General features: G+C 40.7%; 1 protein-coding gene across 2 annotated transcripts; it reads right to left on the reverse strand.

Moving 5' to 3' along the window:
* SNAPC1 (small nuclear RNA activating complex polypeptide 1) lies at positions 1-26,700 on the reverse strand. 2 transcript variants are annotated; one of them, XM_070418802.1, is made up of 10 exons: positions 26,503-26,700; positions 23,299-23,458; positions 22,996-23,136; positions 22,233-22,337; positions 19,611-19,769; positions 17,680-17,748; positions 16,644-16,706; positions 14,528-14,666; positions 5,779-5,877; positions 1-2,710 (listed from the first exon to the last, which is right to left on the reverse strand). In XM_070418802.1, the coding sequence occupies exons 1-10, from the start codon at positions 26,628-26,630 to the stop codon at positions 2,658-2,660; spliced, it is 1,116 nt and encodes a 371-aa protein (XP_070274903.1). In that variant the 5' UTR covers positions 26,631-26,700; the 3' UTR covers positions 1-2,657. The 2 variants fall into 2 exon arrangements, with proteins under 2 accessions (XP_070274903.1, XP_070274895.1); XM_070418794.1 differs by having other exon boundaries at positions 5,773-5,877.

Consider the following 26,700-nt stretch of genomic DNA (forward strand, 5'->3'; position numbering starts at 1 on the left):
TTTTCTTTATGGTCCCACTTCTTTTATTCAGTTTGTTTTTTAGATCCTCCAAGTTAGTCTGGCATATAACGTTAACACTACTATAATTCCAATTCTCTACTTTGAACAACACTTTCATATATTAAAATTTCTGAAAGCCAAGTGGTATGATTTTAAAATACAGCTTGCTTATTAACACTGTTACAATGGTTCTTCCCTTACAAAACATTAATGTAGTAAATATTTAATATTAAAATCATTTACTTATGACTTGGTGCAGTTATTTTATTATAATTAAGTTGAAAGTGTAAACAGCTTAATTTAATAAGTAACTAGTATTTTAACACATTTTGATTCTGAAAACCCAGTTAAACACAAATATTTTCTATTTTAACCCTGTTCAATAAGTTTCAAATTATTCACACAGCATTTTCATAATATATTCATGAAAAACTTGTTACCAGCTAAAGCATTACATTGTCAGATGTAACTACATAACTCACATCTGCTTAATACAATTTTATTACTTTTATCTACCTTTCTACATTTTCTGTTAAGATTCAGGATGTATTCAACTGACAATACAAAGATAACCTGTGTAATGGAGGGTGTGGAGTCCCTTGCAAATACTGTTAGTAGGAATGTAAATAGGTAGTCTTTTGGGAGTTCAATTTGGCAACAATTATCAAAATTAGGTGTGTGTGTGTAGGTGTGTGTGTGTGCGTGCGTGAGCCAAGATATGCACAAAAAGGTCAACCCAGCATTGTCTGAAATAGTGAAAAATGAAATGAACCCACCTGTGCCGAAGAGGTACTAGAGCAGGCCTTGAGACTGTCACCCTTGGGAAGGCTTGCTTGCCAGGCTGGCCTTTGACTAGTGTCTGGGAACTTGGCTGGTGAACAGTTTCCTGCATTGACATAAAGCTTTCCTCAAGGATCCAAACCTGGAAGGACCTAGAAGCCACAATGGAACTGATGTACTTCAGCATATAACCCAGGGCCACTCGCACTGAGACTCAACTGGCTTTAAAATAAACTTTCCTTATTGTTTAAGCCATTTTGAAATAGCTTAATGCTTGCAGTCAAAAGTACTCCTCTGGATTTCCGTTTCCATTGGCTTATGTGAAATGACAACTATAGGCCAGTGTCTGTTTTTGTGTCTAGATGTACCACTTACTAACTTTGTGAATGTGGGGAAGGCATCCTGAGGTACTTTCTTCATTTTTCATGTGAAATGATACCTTGTATTTTATTAGCATTGTTATGAAAAAATAGAGGGCTACTAACTGTCTTAGCTATACAAGGTTTGTAAACTTTAATGATCAGACAAGTTTATTCAAATAACCTGGTATATAAGTGGCCAATAATGGCTCCATATCTCCAAGTGCCCCCGCCCTAGAATATTTAAATCCCAGAAGCTCTGCCCAATGTCCACATTATGAAAACTGCCCCATCTATTACTGGAAACATCTTAAATCAGTCATGGGAAACAATTCTGTTTAGTAGCTAGCATGATGACATAGATTCTAATAAATCAAAGTCTTACTTGGGCTAGTGTTAGCATTTTGATTTTAAAAGATTACAGATATCACACACTGTCACTCACTACACACTTGTAGAATTCCTGAATATACAAAGCTGGAAAAATGCATGAATACAATCAACTGTAAGACAGGCTGAGCACACATGATGTGGAAGTGATCTGCCACTGGCAGCAACTTAACATGGCTCAAGCAATCTCCATTTAAATGTCTCAAATGAGAAATTAACAGGGAGGCACATTCAGGAAGCTATAGAATTTTTTTCTGAGTACCAACTATTCTGTACCACAGACAAATTCTGAAATTTACATTGCCACTCTAAAGGTTTCATCAGAAATAATCAATATTTAAATGTACTTAATATATTTACTAATCATGTTATATGTGTGTGTGTATATATATATGTATATATGTGTGTGTATATATATGTGTATATATATACATATATATAGAGAGAGACACACACACACATACATATATCTATACATATATAAACAGATATATAAACACATACGTATATCTATACATATATAAACATACATAAATGTTAGGCCAAAGAGAGCTTTAAAACAAGCACCAAAAAATATTTAATTGATCACAGAAGTAGAAACTGAGCTTCCTAAGATATCAATCACATAAGTTACTGACCACATAAGTTTCATATATTAAAAACTAAAGCAAATAAGGCAAAAACTTTAGTGCGCTTAACCATACAATATACAAAATAAATCCATTACCAGAGTGTAGATACAAAACAATTAGCCATTTACATGCAATTAACATTAATAATTCAAGAAAAAAAAGATTTTAAATATAATATTACCAAAACTGTACTAACATAGTGTAATAACACAAAAGCTATAGGAAATATTAAAAATCTGCAAATAACAGGATTACACTATTATAATATAAATCAAAATTTTCTCTCCTTACACAGATTTCATAAAAGAACATTTCGAAAATAAATTTGAGTAAGTTCTTACTCTCAGTATGTGTCTTTTGGTTCTGGAACTATATTAAAGTATTGCCATGTCAAAGATATCACCTACAGTTTCCCAGAAGGATCATCTTTAATAGTGGCAGTCTTCCTGTTCTATACACAGAATGTAACTCTCCTGTCGGAAAGCTCAAAATTGAACTACACCAGCCTCTTTGTTCTGGGTTTTCTTTTCCTCTTGAGTGGCGTGACCTCTAAAAATATAAAATTAAGAAGTCTGTCAGGTCTAAAAAAATAATAATAACATACATTGAAACTATACAGATGTTTAATTGGTATTAAATAAGAATGCCATCACAGCAAAACTCCAAGAAATCTTAAACCTGACATATACATGATTTTTTTCCTCAAAATGATATTGTAGTTGAAAACTTACTAATGCAGACTCTAGTCATCCTAAATCCTACTTAACAATAAGCTACTCTGAAGATGTTTCATATGGGTATGCCCTCCCTATAATTAGCATGGATCCAGTGTGCCAATCTGAAAGGTATCCAGGCCAGTGCTAAGAGAGATGAAGAGCCAAGGATTTCAGTTTCACTTCACTTAAACCTGAAAATGTAACCCAGGACACTAGTACCATACATCTTTGTGGCTACCACAGCAGACACCAGATCCAACACGAAAACAGGTGTCCATCTAGAAATAGCTGTAAACCTAACAGTTACTGGTAATTAAAAACAAAACAACAGAAGATAAAAAAACATAAAAAATGAAAAGAAATATTCCCCACCAGTGCAAAATACAAGGGGAGTAACAGGAAAAGGAATAAGAAAGGACAAAGGAAAAATTAAGAGAAAGGAAAGAAACTGCTAGAAGAGAGCAGCAGTCAGGACAGAGTGCAGCAGGCCCCATGAACAAACTATCCAGAATAGAGCAAGTCACAGGTCTGGAAGAGACTTCGTTAAAAAGATGAAATTGCCCTGGCCTGTGTGGCTCAGTTGATTGGGCATTTGTCCCGTGAATGGAAAGGTTGATGGCTCGATTCCTGGCCAGGGCACATACCCTGGTTGTGGGCTCGATCCCTGGTAGGGGGTGTGCAGGAGGCAGTTGATGGAGGTTTTGCTGTCACATCAATGTTTCTCTCTCTCCCTCTCTCTAAAAACCAATTTAAAAATCTTTTAAAAAAAGATAAAACTGATAAAATGCCTAATGTGTTTGAGTATATCAAGAGGAGATTTATACAATTGAAGAGTGGTCTGGGGGTAAATCAGTGATAAGCACATGAAAAAAAATCAGGCAAAAAAGTTATTAACTCTCTAGGGAAAATAATAAATGCATAGATTAAGAAAAAATCATAGTCTATTCCACGCCCCTCCTGCCAATAATGTTTTGTAAATGTTGAATACCAATACAACTAAAATAATAATTATATTGGGCGGGTGGGGCTGGAAAGCGTTCATGTTTTTGGGGTGAGAGGCGAAGAATATGAGAGAATTAAATCCTCGCCTTCCTCAGTGGGAAGCCAATAGATAATCCACAGAATTGAAATATGAAGAAATGGCAATATAAACATGTTATTTAGAGACACAAAGGTAATTAGTAATTGGGTTAAAGGTGTTGTCTCTGGGGATTAATAAATGGGAGTCAGAGTTAGAAGACTGGTTTCTTATGAGTACTATACAATTATTTGAATTGTAAAATAAATTATGTGCATATGTAATAACTAGTGGCCCGCTGCACGAAGATTCACGCAATAGGCCTTCCTTCCCCTGGCTGTTGACACTGGTTTTCCTCCGGCACCCAGGACCCAGGACTGGTTTTGGTCCAGCCGCAGCAGCGAGGCTTGGCTTCTCTGCTGCGGCTGCTCCCAGCCCCTCCTTTTATTTTATTTTCTAGCTCCTTCAGCAGAGCCCAGGGCAGACTGGAAGCCTGGGTTGCCCCCAGTGACCCAGGCCCCCAGCCACTCCTTGAGGGGAGCCCAGGACCCCAGACCCTCCTTGAGCAGAGCCCAGGGCAGGCTGGAGGCCTGCCCCCAGCCACTCCTTGAGTACAGGGCTGGCGGGAAGCTTGGCTTCCTCCGTCGCCAGGAGCAACCCAAGCCTCCTGCTCGCTCCAGCTCTGTGGCCACCGCCATCTTCAGTCGTCTTCAGTCTTCGCTCTGTGCCTGCATATGCAAATTAACTGCCATCTTTGTTGGGTTAATTTGCATAGTCACTCTGACTGGCTGGTGGGTGTAGCAGAGTGGCGGAGCGATGGTTAATTTCCATGTTTCCCTTTAATTAGTGTAGATGATTAATGAAAACCAAATTTTTAATAAAAACAAGCTGATAGATTTTCAAACAGGACTTGTCAGCTGGCCTAAGGTATGTGTGTGATTAATAGTTTACACACAGTAAAAGCCTGCAAGCAAGACTGGAGAGAAGCTAAGATCTGAAATTCGCCACAAGATTGTAAAGGACTGTTTTATGCTGACATAAGCAAACCACAGAAATGCTCAGATTTCTGAGGGAACAAATAATCCCTTTTAATTGTCTATTCTGTCTTCCATATATTTCTATAGCACCTTGCTTCTCTTTACCATTGTGCACTGGCTTATTTTCCTCCCACACTAAACTTTAAGGTCCTTGGGGACACAGACTGATATAAATCATTCAACAAATATTTATTTAGGTCCACTATGGGCCAGTCACTGTACTCAGATCCACTCAGATCTACAATCACAGTGATTAAAATAATATGGTTCTTAAATTATTATAGTATATATCTTTATATACTATGAGAATTTAGCTAAGTACTTGAAAAACAAGAGGCACCCAATAAATGCTTGCTGAATAAATACATAGCCCAAATGAAAAAAGTCATTGCCCAGCTGGTGTGGCTCAGTGGCTGAGTGTCGACCTATGAACCAGGAGGTCACAGTTCAATTCCCAGTCAGGGCATATGCCCAGGTTGCAGGCTCAATCCCAAGTGTGGGGCATGCAGGAGGCTCATCAATGATTCTCTCTCATCATTGATGTTTCTATCTCTTTCCCTCTCCATTCCTCTCTGAGATCAATTCAAAACAAAAATTTCTAAAGAAACTTAAAAAAAGAAAGTCATTAGGCATTATCCTAATACATATTACATTCATTATCATTGATGGATTACCAATTACTACTCTTAAGTGTCTACATTAACAGTATGATTAATACTAAAATTCTCCAATATGCCAAAGATAAAAGCAAGAACACAGAACCAACCATCATGATCTTTAAGGGTTCTAAACCTTAATGCTCTGAGCATAGCTTTCTTTTCCAGTTTGACAAAACCTCACCTGTACCTGTTTCACTCTGACTTCCGTTCTCCTCATCCTCCTCTGTAATAACAGGCATACTCAGACTCAAACATCTATCTTCCTTATGTACATTCTGCTTGTCATCTGGAAATAAACAAAAAAAGTGGTTTTATATCAAAAAGAATGTTATTATTTAAGAAAAAAAATATTTATACAAATAATGTCACTATTATAAAAAATAGATGTTTAAACTAAAAGCTAAAACTGTAACAGTAAACAGAAATATGCATGTTAAAATATATCTTTAAGTATTAATACATTTGTATTTATGCTTTGAAATAGTCTCTAATTCTTCCATTAAAGAAAATGGAGAAAAGGGGAAGAAACAAAATTAGCCAAATACAGATATCTTATTTAATCCTTGTCACACACAGCACAGTATGTTATCTGCTACTATCGGGATAACCACATGTGTTACTTTGACTATATTAATTAATGACAAATGTAATTTTAAAGTTAATAGCCTTGTTTCTGAATGAAGACACACTTCCTTTTATCACCACATATGCTCTACAAGATATATTTCTCTAGTTATAATTTGCCATTGACTTTGCATTTTCCAAAACATTGGAGGTTTTCTACATCAACCTTCTGTTGCCTGAAGAAATAACCTATTCAAATTTACCAGATACCATTGTCAGATCAGGTCTCATTTAGTACATAACACCCATGTCCCAAGAGCAACCCCCTACCAAGAATCACTATTTATTCCTTACTAGAGGCCCGATGCACAAAAATTCGTGCAAGAGTAGGCCTTCTTTCCCCCTGCTGCCGGCACCGGCTTCCCTCTGGCACCCGGGACCTGGGCTTCCCTCCTCCCGCCGCCAGCAAGAACCCGGGACCCCGGCTGGCTTCACCCGGGCCGCCTGCAGGCACCTGGGACCCCAGCTGGCTTCACCTGGGCCCCAGCTTCATCAGAAAGGACATTCGGAATGATGTCCGAAGACGTCTGGTCTAATTAGCATATTACCCTTTTATTAGTATAGATGCTTCCTCATTCTTCTCCATAACACATCTACTGCCTGACATACTGTATATTTATTTGTTTCTTTACAGTCTGCCTCTCCCATTAGGATGTAAGCCTCACGAGGATAGGTTTTGGTTTAAGTTGATGTACTCCAGCACTTAGAAAAGTGCCTGGCATATAGAGCTTCAATAAGTATTTGTTAAATGATTACATATGATTCAACTATTTTATAATAAAATATTTCATACAAGCATCTATACTAATAATAGCCTAGATGGTCGTCACGCTCTCACATCGTCACAAGATGGCTGCACACACAGCAGAGTTGGGGCCCAGCGGCCACTCTGCATGGTGAGGCCTGGGGGTCCCGTGGCTCCGCGTGGCACGGAAGAGACCAGTCCCAGCGTCTCCGCCACCTTGCGCAGAGGAGGCGGTTAAGGCAAGGGAGGGCAGTTGGGGGCGATCAGGCCAGCAGGGGAGGGCAGTTGGGGGCCATCAGGTTGGCAGAGGAGGGCAGTTGGGAGCCATCATGCTGGCAGGGGAGCAGTTAGGTGTCAATTGGGCCGGCAGGGGAGTGGTTAGGGGGAGATCAGGCAGGCAGGCAGGTGAGCAGTTAGGAGCCAGCGGTCCCAGATTGTGAGAGGGATGTCCGACTGCCGGTGTAGGCCCGATCCCCTGCCAGCCTGATCTGGCCTAAACCGGCCTAAACCAGGTAGAGCAGATGAGTGGGGGTGCCAGACCAAGGTGGGGCTCTAGTCACTGTCATTGGGGCAAGCCTCTGGTGGTTACTGAAAATTCTTTGCTCCCATGTGCCACGGTCCTGCCGGGCGCTTGCATCTGCTGCCGGTGCCGGCCCCACTCACACCCGCTGCCAGCACTGGAGTTACTGCTTGCACCTGCTGCCAGTGCCTGGCGCCAATCCCAATTGCTCGGCACCATCAGCGGGTGCGAGTGGCGGCTGCCAGCCCCGATTGCCCCTGAGGGCTTCTCCACCTCCCCCTACTCCTGAGGGCTGACTGGGACCGGCAGCCGCCTCTCACACCTGCTGCCAGCGATGGCCCCAATTGCTCCACACCATCAACGGGTATGAGCGGGGCCAGCGCCGTCAGCACATGGTTAGCAGCGGCAGCGAAAGCGGGGCTGCCAGCAGACAGGGGATCGGGAGCCACAGTGGGAGGGGCCGGGCAGGGGCGGGGAGGATGGGCCAAGACCCGCCCTTGTGCCCACCACAACCTCGCCGCCCACAGTTCCTTTCAAGGTGCATGAATTCGTGCACTGGGCCCCTAGTATGCTAATAATATGCTAATACCGCTCAACCACTCACTATGACATGCACTGACCACCAGGGGGCAGACAGTCAACTGATCAACCAGTTGCTATGACGTGCACTGACCACCAGGGGGCAGACGCTCTGACCAGTAGGTTAGCTTGCTGCTGGGGTCCAGCTGATTGGGGCTAAGCGAGATGGGTCAGACATGCCCTGGAGCCCTCCCGTGGTCCCTCCCCAGCTGGCCAACCTCCCGTGTCCCTCCCCGACCCGGATTGTGCACCAGTGGGGTCCCTCGGCCTAGCCTGTGTCCTCTCACAACTCCGGGCTGAGGGACCCCACTCCCCGAGTGCACGAATTTCATGCACCAGGCCTCTACTATGTTAATAAGTACCTGTTAGCACAGAAGGCAAGACATTAAATGAAAATGAGTTTAAGCCTTCTGCTCTGAACAACATATAATGAGATCTTAATGGGGTACAGATTTTATGGAATGAAGAGATTGCTCTAAGACGGAGTTGAGTAAACTGTAGCAGTAAGTTTCCATTTTGAACACAATTCAAACTTAATATCAATTTCTACTGAGTCATTAAAATAGAATTTTACCCTTACTTACAAGTCCTACATATTAACTACTATAATTTTCACATGATTTTTAAGATGATAATCTTTTAGAAAATCTGTTTCCATTTCTAATCACATTTTTTACACCTAGAACCTATAAATTTTTCAATTGTTCACAAACTTATAATTAGTATGCTCTACCTAGAATTATTAATATTGTTCTTCACAATCGTTTAGTCATGTCCATCCATATCAATTATTAATGATTTTTTTAATCCACATTTACAACCTAACAGAATCTATCCAACAATGTCAAGGGAAGAATTTCTGAGTTCAAAACTGAAAAACAAACCTTTGTCTAGTCACATGATAACTGACTGCAATTTAGAAATCTAGTACTTCTACACTAAATGAATGTTTAAAAAATAAAAAGCAATATTCTCACCCTGGCGCTTTGCAATCTCAAAGTTACCTAACAAACTGCAGCTGGGCCAGACAGACCCAGAACTTCCAAGAGAAGGCCCAAGGCCCCACAGCAGCTTGCATTGCTTCACAGCTGGGCCTCATCTGGGCACCTCCAAAGCCAAACAAGGAAGGGGAATCTGCAGATCTCTTCATAGCTCCTGCTGGGTAGCCTCAGGAAGAGGCCAAATTAGCACCTCCTTAGATCCAAGAGCCAGTGTACCCAGTGGTCAGAGTGGGACCATCCAGATTACAACTCCTCAGATCCATAAGGGACAAACTGAGGGGGCAGACTCAGTGAGCACCAAAGCCACACTGAAGCAAGTCTTGCCCCAGAAGGGTGTCTTCAGCACAGAAGTTCTCCCACTGTAGACACAGCTGATTCTCACAGCCAATTGGCCTGGAGGTCAATTCCTCCCAGTGATACCTACAACAATCAAGGCTTAACTACAACAAGACTGTACACAAAGCCCACAAAGGGGTGCACCAAGGGTGTCCACCTCAGGTAATTGGGGAGGCTTAGCCACTGGGCCCTATAGGACACCTAGCACACAAAGCCACTCTACCAACACAGGGAAGCATAAAAAATGTGGAGACAAAGAAACAGGTCACAAATGACAGAAATGGAGGAAAGCAAACTACTGGATATAGAGTTCAAAACCACGGTTATAAGGTTTTTCAAGAATTTTCTAGAAACTGCCAATAAATTTAGTGAGACCCTGGAGGATATGAAAAAAGATCAACTAGAAATTAAGCATACACTGACTGAAATGAAGAATAATATACAGAGATCCAACAGCAGACAAGAAGATCCCAAGAATCAAGTCAAAGATTTGAAATACGAAGAAGCAAAAAATACCCAACCGGAAAAGCAAAAAGAAAAAAGAATCCAAAAATATGAAGATAGTGTAAGGAGCCTCTGGAACAACTTCAAGCATACCAACATCCGAATTATAGGGGTGCCAGAAGAAGAGAGAGAGCAAGATACTGAAAACCTATTTGAAGAAATAATGACAGAAAACTTCCCCTACCTGGTGAAAGAAATAGATTTACAAGTCCAGGATGCACAGAGAACCCCAAACAAAAGGAATCCAAAGAGGACCACACCAAGACACATCATAATTAAAATGCCAAGGGCAAAAGACAAAGAGAGAATCTTAAAAGCAGCAAGAGAAAAACAGTCAGTTACCTAAAAGGGAGTACCCATACGACTGTCAGCTGATTTCTCAACAGAAACTATGCAGGCCAGAAGGGAGTGGCAAGAAATATTCAAAGTGATGAATAGCAAGAAACTACAACCAAGATTACTTTACCCAGCAAAGCTATCATTCAGAATTGAAGGTCAGATAAAGAGCTTCACAAATAAGAAAAAGGTAAAGGAGTTCATCACCACCAAACCAGCATTATATGAAATGCTGAAAGGTATTCTTTAAGAAGAGGAAGAAGAAAAAGGTAAAGACAAAAATTAAGAACAGCAAATACATATCTATCAACAAGTGAATCTAAAAATCAAGTGAATAAAAAATCTGATGAACAGAGTAAACTGGTGAATATAATAGAACCAGGGGCATGGAAAGGGAGTGGACTGACAATTCTTGGGGGGAAAGGGGTGTGGGGGTGCAGGAAGAGACTGGACAAAAATCGTACACCTATGGATGAGGACAGTGGGAGGGGTAAGGGCAGAGGGTGGGGTGGGAAGTGGGTGGAGGAGAGTTATGGGGGGGAAAAAGAGGAACAACTGTAATAATCTGAACAATAAAGATTTAATTTTTTAAAAAAAGATAAAATAAATAAAATAAATTTTTAAAAAAGCAATATTCTCTAAAAGTTCATTAAAAAAAACCACTATGCTTCACACACACACACACAAACACACACACAGACACCTTCCCATAATGCAGTCAGGAACCAAGAAGTGAGCACATAAAACTTCAAGATATTTATCTCAAAGCCCACATCCATAATAATAGAAGTGTAATATGCTAATTAGACTGGACGTCCTTCTGAATGACCTCCCAGACGAAGCCAGGACTGTATGGGAAGCCCAGGTCCCGGGGGCCTTATGGCGGCCGGAGAGAAGCCCAGGTTCCAGGTGCCAGAGGGAAGCTGGCGCTGGCAGCCGGGAGAAGGAAGGCCTACTCTTTCATGAATTTCATGCATCAGGCCTCTAGTCTATATAGATAAAAGCCTAAACAACCAAATGACCGGTTGCTATGATGTGCACTGACCACCTGGGGGCAGATGCTCAACACAGGAGCTGCCCCCTGGTGGTCAGTTCATTCCCACAGCCAACCTCCCATGGTCCCCCCACCCCCAGCAGGCCAACCTCCCACGGTCCCACCCCCTCCCACCCCCCAGCCAGCTGGCCAACCTCCCGCAGTCCTTCCCCCCCACAACCCCGCCCGCCCCCGACATCAGCCCCAATCGCTGGCCAGGCTGAGGGACCCCACTTGTGCACAAATTCATGCACCAAGCCTCTGATATTAAATAAAGCACGTGAGCCCTGACAATGTTTCTAAATGGTTAGAGTGCTGGCCCTTGCACCAAAGGGCCACAAGTTTGATTTCCAGTCAAGGGCATATTCCTGCAGATTCAATCCCCATACTCGGACGGGGCAGGAGCAGGAGAAACATATCACAACCATGTTTCTCTCTCTATCTCTCTTTTCTCCTCACTCTCTCCCTCCCTCCCTTCCACTCTCTCTGAAAAGCAACAGGAAAAATATCCTCTGGTGAAGATTAACCAAAAAATAAAATAAAATGAAGTACACAAACTTCAGTCACAGGTATGTTCCTCACTAAGGTTCTTTATCCAGAACCTAATTACATTTATTTTATAGAAAACTAAGAAGAATGGACTGTTTCTTAAACCATTACAATTAAGAAGTAGCAAAAGAACAAAAAAAATTGCTACAAGCCTGCACACTGAGAACAGAGAGAAGACACCCATCACAATGAGTATGACAGAAAAACTATATTTAAAGAATAGGACACAGAGCTGACCCAGAACTGCAGCATGAAGCCATGAGTTTAAAGATAAAATGCCCCACTTGATAAGATCATTGTATGATAAAACCCAGTAAAATAATATGCTCATGATGCTAACCCTGAGTCATAGAGAAAATTAAATTATGTTCAGGATACATTTTAGAAAATAGGAGAACATAAAAAAATAATTTTAGTATTATTCTAATTATAACAATGATAAATGCACATTACAGAAAACAAGAAACATACAGCGAAAAATATGTTTTAGAAAGATATCAACCAGAATAATTAAACTTTTAAAAAGTAAATTTTGACACTTAAATCATTAATCTCAATTATCCACAAAGCTAATTCCCCAAACAATGTCAGATAGATAGTTTTACTATGCTCAGAGCAAACTGTGTGGGATGTAATTAAAAGTAATAGAGTATTGCTCAATCTCAAAACTAATGATTACTAGACATGCAGCTCGAATACAACTTACTTAAGTGCATGTCTAATTTGAGCTCCAGATCCACATTCCAATGACCTGAGAGACAGCAAGGATAGCCATTAAAGATTCAGGCTTGGATCCAGGCAGACTGCCATTCATTCAAGTCTCAGCTCTGTTTAGTAGCGAGGCGACTTAGACATGTGAAAAAAGTTGGGCAAATAGTAAGGTTACATTGCCCTAACCGGTTTGGCTCAGTGGATAGAGCGTCAGCCTGCGGACTTAAGGGTCCCAGGTTCGATTCTGGTCAAGGGCATGTACCTTGGTTGTGGGCACATCCCCAGTAGGGAGTGTGTAGGAGGCAGCTGATCGATGTTTCTCTCTCATCGATGTTTCTAACTTTCTATCCTTCTCCCTTCCTCTCTGTAAAAAAATCAATAAAATAGTGTGTATATATATATATATACATATATATATATAATAAAAAAATAAAGTTACATAAGATCCTCTTCATCATCTTATCATCATTACTCTTACTAATGCCCTCCCAGAAATGTTCATGTTAAATTCTAAGAATGGTGAGCAAGTACAGCCAAAGCTTAAGTAAAACAAACCTAGTAAATCCAATCAATATACTAAGCACCTATTTAAGTGCTAGAGAGCTACTGTAGGAATTGAGCTTGAAAAGGCAGATTGGTATCTATCCATCCACCCGACCCCCAAAATAAAAACTTCATCCTGTGATTCTTATTTCTGTTAAAGGCACCAATATTCCCTCAGCTGTTTAAGCATTAAGCATCCTTGTCTAATCCCTCTCCATCACCCTCTATATCTGGTTACCTATAGATATACATTGGCTGTCCTATCTGTTAATCTACTCATCTAATTCCTACAACCACCTGGTCAGATACTCATTACTCCAATACAGCCTTTTACTTAGTGTTCCTATTTTTAGTTTGTTCCCACCTACCTACCATGCTACTCCCAATAGTAGGTAAGGAATGTGTTTTATATAAGTCACTAAATATTTAATGTTTCTAGTGCTCCTTTTTTCCCCTGAGCCTGCTAATCAAACTCCAACTTTATGTATGATGAATACATGTTATCTGTATAATTTTTAAAAATTAAGCTATTAAAATACATAGTCATTTCTTTAAGAACCAAATACCAAAGGTAATTTTATAGATACACTATTTCAAAAGAAAACCAGGTACAGCTTAATTAGTGCAGCCAGAGGGAAATATGGTTTACAGAATGTTATTGCTTATCAGACCTTATTTTACACATTGGTTTCACACATAAGAACTACTAATAAAGTATAATCTGGAAAGTTCTAGACTGATTCTATAACTGTCTAGCTATATCACTTTAAGCAAGTTATATTATTAATCTACTAAAGGCCCAGTGCACGAAATTCGTGCATGGAGGTGTGTGGGGGGTTGGGGGGGGGGGTCCCTTAGCCCGGCCTACACCCTCTCCAATCCAGGACCCCTCAGGGGATGTCCGACTGCCAATTTAGGCCCCACCCCACAGGGACCTAACCGCTGGCTTCTAACCGCTCGCCTGCCTGATTGCCCCTAACCACTCTACCTGCCTGCCTGATCGCCCCTAATTGCCTCTGCTTGTCGGCCTGATCACCCCCTAACTGCCCCCCTGCTGGCCTGGTTGGCCCCTAACTGCCCCTCTGCCAGCCTGGCAGCCCCCTAACTGCACCCCTGCTGGCCTGGTCGCCCCCTAACTTTCTGGAAGGAAGTTGGATGTCTGGAAGATGTCCGGTCGACCTGGTCTAATTAGCATATTACCCTTTTATTAGTATAGATATGGACCAAAATTTCATTATCTATGAAATAATGGATTTTATGACTCTCCTAGGGTCTCTTTCAGCAGTAAGATTCTAAGAATCTAAGATAATTCATTTATTTTTAATGTTAAATCTCACAAGGTTCTCAGTCAAGCAAGTAGTTAATCCTTTTTAATAACAAAAAAATCAGTGAGGGGAGATTGTAAATAAAACCCATTCTCCCTTGTAGAGTCTCAAAAACACTTTAAAAAGTTACCTCTTTTTCTGGAAGACTTCTTCCTTCCAGCGGATTTCAATGTTTGTTTGTTTCTTTTTTCCCTGGTTGCTTGACCAGAGGCAGAATCAGAGTCAGAAGAGTCAAGTCTGACTTGGCGATGCCTCCTTGACTTGGAAGCCTTAAGAGTAAGAAATCCAATTAACTATAATGAATTGCAAAATGAATACAGCTGATAAAGACAAAATACACAATCAAAGACGAGGAAAGATTTACAACGATATTTGTCATAAGTAGTTTACCATTACACTGGCTTGCTTGATACTTGTCACATGTAAATACTCCTTTATCTTTACATCTAGAGGCCTGGTGCACAAAATTGGTGCACTCGGGAGTGGGGGTCCCTCAGCCCGGCCTGCACCCAGTCTGGGAGCTTTTGGGGGATGTCTGCCTGCCAGCTTAGGCCCGATCCCCTGGGGGATCGGGCCTAAGCTGGCAGGCAGACATCCCTCTGGCATCCCAGAAGTACCATTTCTCAGCCTCAAAACTAAACAACTGACCTCATTCTGTGGGAAATATGTTTGCTCTCTAGAGAGTCTAAACCAGGGAAGCTGTAGGCTTGGGAAAACTGGTATAGCTGAGGTTAAATGAAACCTACATAGGAATGGTAAGTCTCTAGATTAATTCTCTCGGTCAGCTTCCCAAACACTGGCAGGTGGGTTTATTCACCACTTTCTTTCCCCAGACAGGGAATGGAAGACTGCTATCTGGTAAAAATGACTATATCCAAGAAAAAGAAATATTGAGATTAAAATGCTGTATCTCCACATGACCACTCTTAAAAATGATCCAAGAATCTTCAAACATTTGAAAAAGCCAGCAAAATAGGAACTCCAAGAGAAAAGGAGGAAACTTCAAAAAACCGTAATTAATATCCACAGAGATAAGATAATGCATCCAGAAAAAAATAAAGAATACTTTCAAGTAGAAAAAGATTCAAAGACAAAAATCAGTAGTGAAAAAATGTCAGGAGAAATTCAATGTAATGTTCAGAAAACAAAGTTTAAGAAATCTCTCTGAAAACAGATTAAAAACAGAAAAAAAAAGTTCAAGAAAAGAAAAAGCAAAAATGCAGCAAAGAACTCTATCAAAGAAACAAGACAAAAAAATTCCTCAGAACTGAAGGTTATTAGATCAAAGGATGCCCACCCATGAGAGCCAAGGACAATGAGGGAAAATTACCTACATCAAGTTACATTATCATGAACTTTCAGATCTCCCGGGATAAAGAGAAAATCCTAAAACCTTCCAAGAACAAGAAAACAAAAGCTGGAAGACAATAAAGAACAACGGCATCGCCCTAGCCAGTTTTACTCAGTGGATAGAGTGTCGGCCAATGGGCTGAAGGGTCCTGGGTTCGATTCCAGTCAAGGGCACAGACCTCAGTTGCAGGCTCATCCCTGGCCTTGGTCAGGGTGAGTGCAGAAGGCAATCAATCGATGTGTTTCTCTCACATCCATGTTCCTCTGTCTCTCTCCCTCCCTTCCACTCTTTCTAAAAATCAATGGGAAAAATCCTCAGGTGAGGATTAAAAAAAAAAAAAAAGAACAATGGCATCAAAATTCCGGGTAAATACCAGAAGTTATTAAAAGGGAAAAAGTTAAAAAATAAAATAAAAATAGCCTCAACCAGTTTGGTTCAGTGGACAGAATGCCTGTGGACTGAAGGGTCCTGGGTTCATTTCCGGTCAAGGGCACATGCCAGGGTTGCAGGCTTGACCCTCAGCAAGAACCATGCAGGAGGTAGCCAACCAATGATTCTCTCTCATCATTGGTATTTCTATCTCTTTCTCCCTCTTCTTTCCTCTCTGAAACTAATAAAAATATATTTTAAAAAATGGTATATTTAAAAATAATAATAATAAAAATAAATAAATAAATAAATAAATAAAACAGAAGAAGTTGAAGACAGTTGCCTCTTGAGATTAGGAATACAGGGGTGGGAAGTGGTGGAGCAGGAAACTGTTGGGTTATACAAACTATACAGTATTATCAGCCTTTTAAAACTATGTACATGTATTACTCAGATGAAAAATAAAAATGTAATTAAAAAAGCATCAAGTCAATTTCTAAATTACCTTAATAAAGAAATAACTTACCTGAACAACAACTGCAAAGGCCTTTGATTTTATTTTTGCTAATGATGCTGCCCTTTCACACGACTGGAAATACAAAGGAAGGGGAAAAGTTAAAACATAAACATTAAGTGAAACTATGAATACCCACAGAAATAAGATTTTAGACAGAGGTAAAGTCCAAAATGTAAAGATACAAAAACACACACCACATTTTCACAGCAGGTGCTATGGCTACTGATTGTTTTCTTTCAGGATTTGAGGAAGATAATATAAACAAAAGCCTTGGTGATGAAGCCATTCCACTTCATTGGCCTATGCCCAAAGACAGCTCTTGTCTCATACACTAAGATGGATGAAACCTCTAGAGCAGTGGTTCTCAACCTTCCTAATGCCGCAACCCTTTAATACAGTTCCTCATGTTGTGGTGACCCCCAACCATAAAATTATTTTCGTGGCTACTTCATAACTGTAATTTTGCTACTGTTATGAATCATAATGTAAATGTCTGATATGCAGGATGTATTTTCATTGTTACAAATTGAACATAATTAAAGCATAGTGACTAATCACAAAAACAATATGTAATTATATATGTGTTTTCCAATGGTTTTAGGCGACCCCTGTGAAAGGGTTGTTCGACCCCCAAAGGGGTCGTGACCCATAGGTTGGCGACCCACAGGTTGAGAACCGCTGCTCTAGAAGTAGGAAGCAATACTGAGTAGCTTGAGCTCCACACCAGCTGAAAGGCTGACAGGAAGCAAGAAAAGACATAATACAAAACCCTAATTCTGCCCTTGGCACTCCAGCATCATCCTTCCCTTCCTCTGCTGAAAACTGTCAACATCCTCACTCCCAATCGACACCTGATGTGGTCTTACACAAGGTTTCCAGTAAAAATAGACTAGCTTGTCACAGAACCCAGGTTTCAGAATTTTCTAAGATATTTATTAATACTGACCAAAAATCATGATGTTTAGTATACAGAATCATAGCCACACATAATATAAAAAGCGAATCAAATACTGCCCTATCAGCAATCACTGTGAATTTTTCTGACCTCTGATTCTTGTGAATTTCCTTCCATCTTTTCTTCTCCATCTTTACCTTTCAATTTTAAGGATGGATTCTGAAAGAGCAAAAATTTATATAGACACATTAACAATTCAAATGATCTAAACATTAATTGCAAGTCATTTCAGAACAATGAGAATCATTTACTTAATTATTGAAAAGCTGAAAGATCATTTCACATTATTGAAGTACTAGAGGCCCAGTGCACGAAATTTGATGTGTTAATGTCAGCCCGGTCTATGCCCTCTCGCAGTCTGGAAGCCCCACGATCTATCACCCCACAGAGGGAGGCCCCACCCACCGCAGCACTGCCGGCCAGGTAGCCTGGGCCTCCCCTCTGGGGTTATCACAGAGCCCACCCACCCCCAATTGATCGCCCCACCAGCCGGTGGCCTGGGCCCCTCTGCCGAGCAATCGTGGGGCGATGGCGGGGGTCCCCGACCAATCGCACCCACCTTGGCTGGCCTGGCGCCAGTGCATGTCATAGCGTGGTCAATTTGCATATTATACTTTTATTATTATAGACTAGAGGCCTGGTGCACGAATTCGTGCATGGGTGGGGTCCGACCCACCCTGATCGGGGACAGGGCCACCAGCTGGGGGGAGGGGCCACAGGCAGTTGGCCGACTGGCCCCACACCCTGGTCAAACTCCCAGTCAAGGGGACAATTTGCATACTAGCCTTTTATTATATAGGATGGTTCATCACCTGACAATTAAGATCATGGTTAGGTTTCAGAATAGTTCTAAAATTCATTAAAAAAATGCCTTAATCATCCTAATGAAGGAGGATTTTATGTGGAAAAGACAATTGGTTTATTCTCCTTTCCTCCAAATTTTCAGAGGTCTTAGTAATATCTTAGTAATCATTAAAGACAGTTTGTTAAAAGGGAGTACTATTCAAACATTCTAAAATGTTCTACCTCATTAAAATAAATGTGAAAGCAAAGTATTTCCTTCTCCCCAAGACTGTCATCTCCTCATCACTTTTCTTGTATTTTTTTTTCTAAAGTGAATTTGAGCCAGCTCCTTTTATATAATGGAAAGCCAAAGAAGCAACAAATCTTTCTGAAAACTTATCTAGCATTTGAGAAAACATTAACACATTATCACATTCACAATAAGTAATCAGAAATTGCTTCTTTTTACTTTTTTTTTTTAGAAGCATTTAATAAAATAAGATGGAGTAGTGGTTTCAAAGGCTGGCCTTTAGGTTTCCAGAGTAAAAAAGTTTCTCCAGCTGAAAAGGTTAATGTGGAATATGAGTAGCTCTAGCCTCAGTATTTGGGTCAGGAAATTAAATTGCAGATGTGTTGATGAAACTTGTAAATGAATAAACCAAGGCTGGCAGCGCACAATGGGGCAGCCACACTCAGGTCTAGCTCTCTGCTGCCATACAGCAAAGCGGGACCAGGACTGCCAGAGCTCTGACTTTTAAGAGAAGCTGGGTGTCTGGAATTTCGCATGAAGTCTACAGATATTTACGTTAGTAATTAACTCACATTTTTAAAACCATGTTAGGATCAATGCTGTGCCAAACAAAACACATCTGTGTGCAGGATTTGGCCCACAGAGCACAACCTCCAGAAGATGCTGAATTTTAAAGACTGCAATAAATCTGTGGTACGCCAGGATGACTCATTCCTCTATTATTATATAGTTACATATATTACTTAATTATACATTATATAATTGTTATTAATTATTATTATTTGGTTATAGATGTCATCTATATAGAATCTGTTTGTAAGGTTAAAGAACATCACATAGCTAATAAGTGGCCAAAAAAAAGTAAAGCCCGACAAATCTTAGGTCCACAGGAATGCAGCCAGCCACTCAGCTAGCTGCCTCTCAACATTATCATCCTTCTGTGTTCAGTGCAATTGCAAAGATGAGGTATCAAAAAGCAGTCACATACCTTCCTGTCTTTGTGCCACTGCTGATGCTCCAAAATTATTGTCTTAATATTATCAAAGAAATCATCCTTTACCAAGCTGAGGGTTTTGTTTGGATTGGACTTATCGGCTGAAATTACATGTTTCATGTTCTGATAAAGATCATGAACATTCAGCATTTCCTAAAGGTGAAAACATGAGTCTTTTATTCAGTTTTATAGGAGAAACTTACAGGCAAAACCAACACAAAATAAAATGGCATTCCAAAGTGACTGTGTTGATAAGGAATAACATACCACAGTATACTGAAAATAGTATTTAATAAAGAGGCTGCTTTCCAAAGGTATGGATTCATTCAATTCAACTCAACAAACATTAAGTAACATACACTGCATGGGGAAAGACTAATGGTTAATAAATGATTGAATTCCTGGATATAACAAAAATTATTTGTAGTATAACATATCATTAAATATCACTACTGATAATACCTAAAATCCCATTTTTATTTTATATTGTCATACTAAGGATATGCACATAGTTCTTTATGCTCAGCTGGAAGTTCCTGTATGATTCACCTAATCCCCAGAGACGTGCTGGCTTTCACACGTCTCAAAGCCTATGTGCCTGTACCCAAAACTTCATCATTGCTTCAGTATTAAAAGTTAGGGTTAAAAAAAAATAGAGGGGATTTATGACACCATTTGAGGCAATGTTCATTAATTAGACCTTTCTCCCCCAGAAATCTTCAGCTAAATTGGCAGATCTATGGGGTAAGGAGAAAGACAGCACACTTAAGAAATCAAATAAAACTGGTATTGGGACTTGGCTCAAAGTTCAGCAGGGAACTAGTGACATCTGAGTCATCCCTAAGTTGGGCTACTCAATTCATTTCTAGATTTTGACAGAATAACAGACATCTGTTCAAGGAATCAGAAACTGCTCCATGGTGGTGAGTGCTCATGTATGCAAGATTTTCAAAGGGGAACAATGTCCAGACATGGGGAGCCCATAACTTTGTACAGTTTACCATGTGCTGTACTCCCATTATTTTACCACATGCAGGGGAAATACAGGGGAAAGACCGTTAGCTGGACCTGGTTTTGGCCTGAGTTCTGTCACTTGCTAGACTGTGACCTTGAGCAAATCCCTCAATTTGAGAATCATGTTCCACAATTGTACAGAATTAAGCAATGCCACCTAACCCACTGTAAAATTAGTTGATTTTATGAAAGTGAGAGTGTTCTGTGTAATGTACCAGTAAATCACTATACAAAATTAAAGTGTTAAGACATAAAATAAAGTGCTTGGGCTCTGGAGCCTTATAGACTTGGACATTCAAATCCAGTGTCTACACCTTACTTTATTTACTTTTAAATATATTTTTACTGATTTTTAGAGAGAGAAGTGAGAGGAATAGAGAAATAAAAACATCTATGCGAGAGAAACATCAATCAGCTGTCCCCTGCACATCCCCTACTGGGGATGGAGCCAGCAACCTGGGCATGTGCCCTTACTGGGAATCGAGCTGGTGACCTTAGTTCATGGGTAGACACTCAACCAGTGAGCCACACCAGCCAGGCTGCACCTTACTTTTTGAAAATTACATAACTTCTCTGAGCCTCAGTTTCCTTGTTTTTAAAATCAGGAAAATACCACCTCCTCTGTAAGGTTACTATCATGATTAGGGAGATAACATAAACATTTAACATAGTTCCTGGTACATATTGAAAACGCAGCACATAATGGCCATTATTATAATTGTATAAATGAAAAACAAAAAAGACTTAGAAAAAAAATAATTAGCTGAAGGTCATATTTAAGTAGCAGAGTTCGAATTAAAAATCAGATGTTTGATTCAATGTCCTATCCTCTTCATTTTATTATGCCTCCTTAACCACAAAACTAAAACCAATGAGTGGCAGAATCACGACCAGAATTCAGGTCTGCTGACATGGAGACATAAAAGCATTTGCAAGTAGAAAAGTATTAAATTTAAGGATTATCAATGAGTATGGGTCAAAGGCTAGACAAGGACATAACAAGTAGAATTAATAGAGGTATTGAGAGAAAAGGCTCTCAAAGCAGATCTGTGACAAGCCAAAGATGTGAGATAAAGTCAGGATGACTTCAGACTCCTCCATTCCTAGAAGCTTCTAGGAGTAGGCATCCCATAGCCTGGCCCTCCTCTCCAATCACCCTAAAAGATAGGCCTTTGTGCATCATCCCAGCTCTGTTCTCTTCAATCTTCCTAGTGTTCAATAGTGGGTTTTCAAATAAGCATTGTAAAAAGGAACTTAGAAAATAAATACACATTGTTAAAAAAAAATAAACTCACTTTAAATTACTGTTTTATCACCTACCTAAAAAGTCAAATACAAATGTAGTTTCAGTATCTGAATCTAAATATCTTGAGTTGAAATCCAGTCTTCTATATCTTTGTTTCTTACTGTATTTTGTGATTTATCCCACAAACTTTTATATATTTAGGGTGCATTATTTCTGATACTTTAGAGAAAATACTCATTCTATGGTTAAAGTCATTAAAAATTTTTCAGTATCCAGTAGATAAAGGTATAACCTCAATATATAGTTAACAATAAAATGATTTATTTTTAAATTTCAAGAGAATAAAAGAAATTTACCTCTAATACATCAGAAGTGATAAGTTTCATTACACGATCATTTGGTTCCTTAAATTCTTCCGTAACTGGAGTTCGCTGAACTTTTTTCTTCATTCTAAATGACAGCTATTTGATAAAGAATGTCTTTTAAAGTATATTTTTAAATATGGAAATAAGTAAGACAGCAGCAAAAATTGTCTATCAGTAAACATGGATGAAACGAAAGCAGCACTAGGTACATATTAAATAATCCATTTTTAAAGACTGTTTGAGATAATCCTTAAGATACCATGCCAAGTACCTACAGATTCCAATATTCAAAGAAGTTCCATTATTTGCCAGCTGATGGCAGAGCCAGAACTAGAACCTAGTGCTCTTCTAATGTAGTTTCTCAATTGTCATAAGATCAAAGAGATATCATATTTTATTGGTGGAAGTTTCAACTTTTCACCAGCTGACATTAAAATTCTTTGGTCGTCTTTCAGCCGTATCCTCTCTGATGTTTGAATAAAGAATGAACAAATGCAGATACTGAATTTAATGTCTTCTCCTAACAATCTGCCTAACAGATGGCATTCAGAAATGCACTGCATTTAAAAGCAGAGCCTGAATTTTGATTGCAACAAAAAGTAATCAGGAAGCATTTTCTCCTATTTTAGGAAGCCTTTCTAAAAGTACTGGAAACTATATAATAATCTCTCCACATTATGGAGACTGAAGCACTTTATGGACAATGAACTATAATTTCTCATTATGAAGAAACAATTTATTTTAGGTAACATACCAATTTGGGCATTGCTGTAAAGTGAAATGCTTTGTCTAGTCGTAGCTTCCTAAAAATATAGGCTACATCAAAATGTTCCGAATTTATCAAATCTTGTTGAAATTTTAAAATTTCATCCCAGTCCCTCAGGGCAACTCTAATCTGCAAACAAGAGAAGCAAAAAAGTCGTTACTAAATGTAAATCTTCTTTCACAAATGTTTTATATTTTGAAACACTGGCATTTCTGTATACATCAAGTTTGTTATAAAATATTGTACCCGTTCAGTGTTTCTGCTGGTGGAAAACAACTCATCAAGTATTACCTTTTGTTTTGGTTGACACAGTTGGGTGTTATATAATCCATACAGCAGATACAAAGCACCAACTCGGATCTGGAAGGCGTATGGAGGTAAAAAATATCGCCAAGCTAAAGCTAAAGCTTCTTTTGTAAATGTGTTCTTTTCTAAATTTCTCATTTTGCCACTAAAAAACAAAGAGAAAATATGTTATGACTTTAAGTAAATCAGTAATGAACAAAAATTACAAGAGGTATATTCTAGCAGCTGCTAGAAATTGGGTGGGCGTTCCACATCTAATCCCTTCCTGATTCAAGCACAAAGACCTAACCTTTGGTTGTATTTCCTCCACTGAGGCATAGGGGTACACTAGGTAAACATGATGCATCTTCCTAAAGCATCAATTTGACTTGCTGAATTAAGGAGCAAAGGGGGTGGGGGATGCATATTATTCCTGGTTAAGAATTTATATCCTATATAAAAAAGCCTAATATGCTATGTGTCCGGTTGTCCACTCAACCAATCAAAGCATATTATGCTAATGATATGCTAAGGCTGCTCAACTGCTCACTATGATGTGCACTGGCCACCAGGGGGCAGAGAGTCGACCGGTCGATCAGTTGCAATGACGTGCACTGATCACCAGGGGGCAGACGCTCCAACCATTAGGTTAGCTTGCTGGGGACTGAGAGAGATGAGCTGGACATGCCCTGGAGCCCTCCCTCGGCCCCTCCCCCCTGCTGGCCCAGCCCCCAATGGGCAGGCCTGCCAGACCCCACCCTCTAGTATCAAAATAAGCATGATTATGTTACAGAATAAAACACACAAGCTACATGTATTTTAATATATAATGGATATTTTCCCCAATACTCTCAGGGATTCACACTAAACCTCAATTGTCCTTGGGACACCTAGATAAAAAAAGTTAGAGGCCATAAATACATCCCACCCCCTCCTTTCAATTCTTCAGGGCAAAGCTCACTTAAGTAAAGAAGGAACAGGAGCAGGATAGGAAAGTATACTCCACTTTACTCCCAAAGCTTGGGCTCTTCAAATAATAAATACAATAAAAGAATGTAAAATACCTATTTTAAGGACAGGCAACCAAAGCAACTTCTAAAGAAAATCCCCTACTCCTCAAGTGGTCTATATTTTTCCCCTCATTTTAGTTTTTTCTCATTAGCTAAAAAATGAGGTAACCCCAGCAAAATGTTCCTGAACTACCACATTTCCCAAGAGGATTACAGTGAAAGATAACGGGTTTTGCGAACAGGCAAACATATAGGTTTCCATATCTGCTTTACCACCTACTTACTAGCTGTGTGATCAGGGAGAATTACTTAACCTCCTTAAACCTCATTTTCCTCATTTATAAAACATCCATCATACCAGTTTCTCAGAGTTGTTCTATGGATTAAATACGTTAAGCTATAAATGCATTACATGTAGTAGCTATTAAAAAATAGTCTCTCTCCTATCATTAATTGTACAACAAGCAGCTCTCCACCCTCTATCCCCTGCAATGAACAAACTGCATAGGTAATCATTTTACATCAACAGAGAGAAAAGATAACTTTTACATTTTATTCAGCAAAGTTTTAATCACAAGAACTCATTCACTCAATTACTTAGCCTTTTCAATATTATATGCATTATGCTAATGACCAGATGCATCCAGTCATTGTCCTCACAGAGCTCTGTGTAATGGAGGGAAAAATCTATATAATAAAAACCTAAGTGACCATTATGGCAGAACGACCAGAACAACCGGTCACTATGATGCACACTGACCACCAGGGGGCAGATGCTCAACGGAGCTGCCCCCTGGTGGTCAGTGCGCTCCCACAGGGGGAGCAACACTCAGCCAGAAGCCAGGATCATGGCTGGCGAGTGCAGCAGCGGTGGTGGGAGCTTCTCTCACCTCTGTGGTAGCACTAAGGAGCAGTGAGCCAAGTGGTAAGGAGCAGCGAGCAGGTGGGCGGTAAGGAGAGAGGGGTCCCCGGCTGTGAGAGGGATGTCCGACTGCTGGCTTAGGCCCGCTCCCCATGGGAAGCGGGCCTAAGCCGGCAATTGGACATCCTCCAAGGGGTCCAAGACTGCGAGAGGGCACAGGCCAGGCTGAGGGACTGCCCCCCTCTAGTGCTCGAAATTTGTGCACCAGGCCTCTAGTTTAAAAATAATAGCAATAATGAACATTTACTGAGCACTTGGAGTGCACTTAACACATATTAATTAGCTCATTTAATCCTCAGAACTACTCTATGAGGTATTACCGTTGTCCCTCTTTTACAGGTAAGGGAGCTCAGGCCAGTAACTTACCAAAAGTCACAGTAGGTGGACTCTGATTCACATCAGGCAGGTGGGCTCCATAATCTGTGCTCTTTAACACTAACAATGTCTTTTAAAACTACACACTTATAATAAAATGCACTTAAGTTGAGAGATAAAATAAGCAGAATGCTATAGGAAAAAAAGAGCAGTGCCCCTTACTTAGCCTAGAAGGGCGAAGGAAGCTTCCCTGAGGAACTGCCATTTGAACTTAAACCTGAGTGAGGAATACAGTGGCCAAAGGGCGTGGGGGGAAAGCTCCAGGCTGAGCAAACGCCGCTGGTGGAGGACCAGCGAGAGCGTGCCTGGAGGGGATTGGTCCGTGAACTGCAGAGAAGGGCAGAGGCCAATCACAGAGGGTCTAGCCAACCACAATAGGGAATCTGAGCTGCATTCCAAAGGCCACAGAAACCACTGGAGGGTTGTAAGCAAGGGAGTGACATGATCCACTGTGCACTTTAGAAAGAGAACTCTGGTTGTTATAGGTGAAATGAATTCAATCGTGCTTTTTGTCTTTGCTTGGGTGTTTCTTTTGTTTTGAAATATGGGGGTTCTAGAAGAACCAGCCTGGAGAAGAGCAAGCGATGGGGACCTAGGTCAGGCTGGGGCGGTGCAGATGAGAGGACGGTTGAAAAGGGCGGCCAGGCAGAAATACACATTCGGGAAGAGGCCGCAAAAGGATGCAACCGAAGCCAATGAAATCGCCCAAGGAAATCGTGTCACGGGCGCACTAAAGACCCGGGAGAAATGGAGGTGGATTCCAGAGGCTGCCGCTGCTCCAAGCCCTTCCCAGGTGCGGCGACGGGAGGCGGGAGGTAGGCGGAGGGAGGAGGGCTGCAACTACCTACGCCGCGTGGGAGCGGACGTGGGGAGAGAGAGAGGCGGGAGCGGAGAAACACCCACCAGAAGATGGTCCCAAACTTCATGCTCCTCCAGAGCGCCGAGAAGTCCTCGAAGCGCACGCTGTCCGTCTCCTGGAAGCGGCTGAGCAGCTCCTCGCAGTCGGCCTGCAGGCCTGGAGGGGCCCCCATGCCTGCAAAGCCCGCGCACTCGGCCAGCGGTCCAGCCGGCGGCGGTCGCCCAGGAAACCCAGCCCGGACA

Source organism: Myotis yumanensis, unplaced genomic scaffold, assembly GCF_028538775.1.
Source record: "Myotis yumanensis isolate MYYU_CA2020_CCGP unplaced genomic scaffold, mMyoYum1.0.hap1 SCAF_1, whole genome shotgun sequence".
Taxonomy (NCBI): domain Eukaryota; kingdom Metazoa; phylum Chordata; class Mammalia; order Chiroptera; family Vespertilionidae; genus Myotis; species Myotis yumanensis.